Here is a 6,576-nt window from a genome sequence, read left to right as displayed (position 1 = left end):
GAGAGAGAGAGAGAGAGAGAGAGAGAGAGAGAGAGAGAGAGTTTTAATATATTTGTATATAGTTTTAATATATATGTATATATACTTTATTTTATACCAGTCTTCACTGCATAAACTTGGCTCTCTTAAGAAACTATATGTGAACAGTAACAAGCTGGATTTTGATGGCATCCCTGCTAGTATTGGAAAACTGCATAATCTGGAAATTTTCAGCGCCACTGACAACAACCTTGAGATGATTCCTGAAGGACTTTGCAGGTGAGTTTCCATTTAAAGTATAACAACAATAACATAAATGTATCATTGGTCATTAAATATGCAAGATATTAGAAAGAAAGAAATAGAATAATTATATTCCCATAGATGTGTAACATTCATTACCTGGAAAGTAAAGCATCTGAGCTGAGAGAGAAAGAAAGGAAGAGAACATTTAGCGAATAAAGATATTGGTTGGTGTCTGCAAGAAAAAGTCAGCTATTCAGCTATGGACATGTAATGCATGTCTAACGAAATATTTGTTATTATTGGTGGTGGTGTTTAGTCCCAAGTCAATTCTGACTATGCAGATCTACAATTAAAAGTGTCTTATTTTCCATGTTGTCATAAGTTTATCTCAGACCACATCATCTTATATGTCATTCCTCCTTTTTTTAAGACAGTACAGTGTCACCTGAAAGTAATATGGTTGCTATTTCTAGCAGATTAAGTAACCCTGTAAAAACTTCATTAGTTTTTGTGTATGTTCTTTCTACAGGTAAGAATAAAGTTATCCAATTAAGGATTTGAAATTTAGAATTAGAGTTATTGATGCTCCACTGTTTAAACATGGATATCATCTTACATTTGCTGGACACAAGCGTTGTTTTTGTTTTATACCAGTTCATTTACTTGTAATCAGAAAGTAAGAATAATATACAAAAGTTATATGTCCATCTTCAGTTATGTCAGAAGATCAAAATTTCAGATGCATTAGACTCACTAAATCAAAACTGATCTTCATATAAAATTATTGAATGAATATTTAAATATATATTTTCTTTTTCAGATGTGGTAAACTAAAGAAACTTCTTCTAAGCCAAAATCGCCTGATCACTCTTCCAGATATTCTTCATTTACTGCCAGAACTTGAGGTAAGAAAATCTTTTTCTTCAAACTGATATTTGGCTCATATTGTGAAAAAAAAAAAAACCCTTTAGTGACATTTTCTTCATGTGGTTATGTTCTTTAGTCTAAACTTTCACTTTATATATACATACATACATCATCATCGTTTAATGTTCACTTTCCAGTCGTCGAATTTGGTTCAGCATATATATATATATATATATATATATATATATAATGTGGGTGTGTGAGGACACATGGCTAGTAGTTAGGAAATTGTACTCACAATTGAGATTGTAGTGTCAATTTCGTAACAAGGTGGTGCATTCTGTTTTTCAGCAATACACTTCATCTCACATTGCTGTGCAACCATTTCAACATCTGACATACGGTGGAAGTGAGCTAATGTACGGCATCATACATTTGATCACTATAAACAAATCATTTGTGTAGGCTGTTCAGCTACAAATTGCAGAACTATCTTTCTCAGACTATGAGAGGATGCCATCATTATATATATATATATATATATATATATATATACACACACACACACACACACACACACACACACACACACACACACACACAAGCATGACTGGTTTCAAGTCTCCGTGCCATTGTGTGGTACCTTGCATAAGTGTCTTCTATCACACCTCCACAACAGTCATGAAATCATGAGGGAATTTGATAGGCAGAAACTGCAAGAAGCCCTCTGTATGTGTGCATGCGTGTATTTCTCATGCCTTGTTGGACATCCCACAACCATTCACTATATCTCCCCATCAACACTTGTTCTACATTCATTATATTCACACAATCCTCACCCATTCCCCATCTCTCATTCTCCTATACAGTCTTGCAAGCCCTATCCATCCACACTCCCAGTTCCTCTGTCCCCACTCTTATGCACCTCTTACCTTGAAGGTTCACCCAACACCCTCACCATCACTATTTTATTCCTTAACAGCTCCATCCCAATCATCCCTGCCCTCTCTTCTAAAATGTGAATCAACATATAGCCCCTCAACAGCAAGAAATCTTTTTTACTCTGACCCTTTCTTTAACTCCTTATCATCTAGCATAACACCACCTCTCTTGGAGTTCATAGTCTTGCATGTTGCATGGTCACCTTTCTAGTGTCTGGCCTTGCAAAAAAGCATCCACAACATGCTGTAAACTGGTTGGTGTTAGGAAGGGCATCTAGCCATAGAAACCATGACAAAGTAGACAATGGAACACAAAGCAGTCTCCCTTCGATCTGTTATGTCCTGTTGAGCCTTCCAACCCATTCCAGCATGAACATAGATGTTAAATGATGATTAGGATGTTGATAATGTGTGTGTATTTGTGCATGTATGTTTACATTCCGTGTTACTGCTTGAGTAAAGCAGTGTTAATCTGGTCATTCTTTACTAGTAGCTGCAGCACTTTGCATGTACTACCTAAAGCTGTAATTTCCAGGTGTCATCATCATTTAGCATCCATATGGGGTGAACAGTTTGACCAGAGTTGACAAGCTGAAGTGATTTAACTTGGTTTCTAGGGTTGGATGCACTTCCTAACGATTACAGTTAAGTTCACTTCCATCAATTCACTGCAGGGAAAGTTGACCACCATCAATTTACTGTGAAGAAAGTCCATCATGAAAATATATCCATAGTATCTTACCATTAATAGTTTAAAACTATTTTATTGAGATAAAAAAAATCAGTGAATCGATGGTAGTGAACTTTCCCTGCAGTGAATTGATGATGGTGAATTTTCCTGCAGTGAACTTACTGGACATGTTTCCTAACACCAACCACTTTTTAGAGTGTGTTGGGTGCTTTTTACATAACACTAGCCTTGGTGTTTTTCACATGACACCAACACGGATGCTATTCATATGGCACTGGCACACGTGCTTTTTATGTGGCCGAGCACAAGTACTTTGTACAAGGTGCTAGTATGGGTGCCTTTTACACAGTACCAACACAGGTGCTTTCTACATGGCGTTGGCACCAGATATCTTGGTCCTTTGTAATTTCCTTCATAAGGCCCAGTGTCCTGAGATCAGCCTTCAGTACTTCATCCCATGTCTTCCTGGGTCTCCCTCTTCCATGAGTTCCATCCACTTTAAGTGATTGACACTTCTGTGTGCAACTGTCTACATCCATTGGCATCACATGACCAAACTAGCAGTCTTCTCTCTTGCACACTGCATCTAATTCTTCTTATACCTAACCTTTCTCTCATTACACTAGCACTCTGTCACACACACATATACTTATATTTCAATTCTTTCTTTTTGCTTAGACTCTGGATGTACGAGATAATCCAGATTTGATAATGCCTCCTAAACCAGAAGAAATCCGGATGCGCAAAGAATTTTACAACATTGACTTTTCATTGGCAAATCAGTTACGTTTAGCAGGTGCCGCAGCTCCCCCTCAGACAGAACAAACACCAGGTAAGTGATATTCACCTATTTTTATAATTATTTTTTTTTGTCCGCATATTGTATTTTAATATATTTCCATGTTCTTCTAAGTTTTTTTCTATCAAGCTCATTTGTTACAGTATCTAAAGGTCAGATGAGTTGGATGGAGTTGGATCAGTCTCTTGCTTTCTCCAGTCACTCTTTAGATTGTATAAAGAGAATAAAAGTGATACAGAGAGAGTTAACATAAGAGATACAGGATGAGGGAACATCGTAGGTTTGGTAACAAACAATGAAGTGTGAGAGAAAGAATCATAGACAGAGGTGAGGGAGAGGGAGTATATAACAGTAAATTATAAGAGGAGTTATATAAATGAGAAATTATTTTATTTAATTTTATTGTAAGGTAATATTTTACTTTTAAAAATTAGTATTCATTTCATCATTTGATAAGAGTTAAATCATAATTATTGTATGTATGCCAATATTTTCTGATATTACCCATGATGCAAAAGTATATTTCTAAAGTTACTGTCATCTGGCAGTTATTCTACTCTGTCTGTCTGTCTGTCTGTGTGTGTGTGTGTGTGTGTGTGAATTCAAACACACAAGTAGGGAAAATGCTTGAAGCAGTTGAGCACCAAGTTAAATTGCAGTGGAATAAAGATACCTAAATTGAAATACAGCTAAGAATTGGCAACAGGAAAGACATAAAGCCATAATATATTTCCTCAATAAGTATTGTCCAAACCATACCAGCTTGGGGAAAACAAACTTAAAAACATAAATGAAATGAGGTCATAAGTGCTCATCTAAGAACTGATTTAATGCCTCCTTCAGTCAGTTTTTATGAGCATAAAATTTAATTTTATTTACTTATCAGTCTGGATGATAGAAGACCTGCATCTAGTTCGGTTATAAAGTCCTTATTTTAAAGTGAGCTTAATTAAACACTTTCATCAAATTTTCATGTTAATTTATGCTCCAAACACCAGCTTCATGACAGTTATTTTACTAAATTCTTTATTTTCAAAATTAAGTGAAAACAAAGGCAGTATATACCAAGAGAAATATAGCAACGAATAGTTTAAATAACAGACTTTGCTTTGTTTTTGCTTCTTTTTTTAAGGCTTATATACTTGTATTTATTTATTGTATGTTATTGCTAGTCAGTTATTCCTTAATTTGAAAATATCACCTTTCTTTTAGCACCCAAGGATTCAATTGCTCGCAAGCTGAGATTGAGACGACGGCGGGATGGACAGGACGAAAGTGAAAAAGTGTTAAAGGTCGGAATGATTTTTCTGTTTAAATTTTTTTTTTTTTTTCATAGTTACAAATAATAAAAAATAAGGTTTCACAAAATTCTGTCATTTGGCTTTATATCAGATTTTCTGATTTGCAGAAAATTTCATTAAACGTAACCATTTCATTATGTTTCCAGGGAATGAGGGATGTGGCAAAAGATAAAGCTGCTGGGAAGGCTATTGTTGAAGAAGAACCAGAATTACTCAAGTGAGCAATAATTGTTTTCACCTTTTTGTTACCATATTTCTGTTGAAATACACTGCTTTTGTTTGAATTTGAAAATAACGAAGAACTTAGAAAAATAATTTTGCCATTATTTAGTGTTGGAATATAAAATAACATGAAATTATATTGAAAGGATTTAATTTAGGCCATTGTAACGTAGCAAGTTTATACCATAAAAGTAGGGGTAGTTTCAGGCAAGTTAGTATCAGAAAGATTAACCACTGTTTTTTTTTTTACTGTAAAAAATGACAACCATGGCAAGAATAAGGATTGTATTGACATTCCAATGCAAATTGCTAGAATAAAAAGTGCTCAAAGGAGTTCAAAACCTTTGGTATATTTTTTATATTTAAAAAAATTATTTTTACAAATTATAGATGTAATCATCTCTTGGAGGAAAAAAAAATAAAACCTGTTTTTATTTTTTTCCTTTTCCATTAATTCTAGACCAAAACGTTTTGAAGATACTCTGGAGAAACATCAACTTGACTATAGTCAAATCTTTGATGAAGACATTGGACAGATTCCTGGTATGGAACTTTTATTTTGCTTTTTAAAATTGATTTCTGTTGTGCTGTTTCTTCACTTCAAAACTTTTGTTTTAAAAAAAATTCATATGTAGTTTATAAAGGATGATTGAAGTATTAAAATTACAACTTGGTTCTTATCCATTTTTTACTCATTGCTGTTACCAGGTGTCATAGTATGTTTATCCTAGTTGTCAGAGTGTTAAGCTGTTAAGGCATCTCTCCCTTAATTCTTTTATTACCATATTTCAGTTGAAATACATTTCCTTTGTTTTAATTAATTTTAAAGATAAAGAAGAATTTAATAAAATAACTTTATCCTTATTAACTTGGTATTTGGAGAATAAAAAAAAAAGCATGCAGTCTTGTTTGAAGGTTTTATTTTAGATCACATTGAAACAGGTTTGTATCATTGAACTAGGGGCTGTATCAGGCTCATTGGCATTAAAAAGGTTAATTACTTGCGTTTTGTGGCTTTTCAAACCACAGGTTAACCTGCCTCTGCTGCTTTTCTCAATAAGCTGTAATACCCTCTCTATCCTGCCTACTTGCAACTTAGTAAACTGGGAGAGTTATTAAGATTTATGTGTATTTGCCAATATGTCACTGGTGACAGTAAATGAAGTAGAAATTCAAATTTTCAACCCCACCAACAATAACAACTTTGACTCTGCTAAATACCAAGAAGATATTACACAAAAGTAATCTCTATTCATTTACTGCAGGGGTGTAGAAAATCCTGCCCATGGGTGCAATTGTATGCGTGAGCCCATTTTATTGCACCGACAGGCTGATATACTCGTATGTACAAAATAAAGTAAATTTTTCAATTATAAAATTTATACAATACTTGTATACCTATTTGTGATATAGGGTGGGTTTCCACTATGATTTAAAATGGTCAGACTCGAACAGAAATCGTCTGGTAATTGCCATTTGAATGGAAATTTTGTTTTCACTATAAAACACATATTGCTAGGTTTGTATCAC

General features: G+C 34.1%; 1 protein-coding gene across 2 annotated transcripts in view; it reads left to right on the top strand.

The window, feature by feature from the left end:
* Positions 1 to 6,576, top strand: part of LOC106873839 (protein flightless-1 homolog) — a 70,943-nt gene that overhangs the window by 19,849 nt on the left and 44,518 nt on the right. For both annotated transcript variants that reach the window (XM_014921353.2, XM_014921352.2), the window contains exons 10-15: positions 101 to 258; positions 1,046 to 1,130; positions 3,403 to 3,556; positions 4,736 to 4,815; positions 4,971 to 5,041; positions 5,507 to 5,589. In XM_014921353.2, the coding sequence (XP_014776839.1) occupies positions 101 to 258; positions 1,046 to 1,130; positions 3,403 to 3,556; positions 4,736 to 4,815; positions 4,971 to 5,041; positions 5,507 to 5,589 (631 nt within the window). The remainder of the gene's footprint in view (positions 1 to 100; positions 259 to 1,045; positions 1,131 to 3,402; positions 3,557 to 4,735; positions 4,816 to 4,970; positions 5,042 to 5,506; positions 5,590 to 6,576) is intronic.

The sequence above is a fragment of the Octopus bimaculoides genome, chromosome 7, assembly GCF_001194135.2.
Source record: "Octopus bimaculoides isolate UCB-OBI-ISO-001 chromosome 7, ASM119413v2, whole genome shotgun sequence".
Lineage (NCBI taxonomy): Eukaryota > Metazoa > Mollusca > Cephalopoda > Octopoda > Octopodidae > Octopus > Octopus bimaculoides.
Note: the sequence above shows the minus strand (reverse complement) of the source record. Positions and strands in the feature narration are given on the sequence as shown.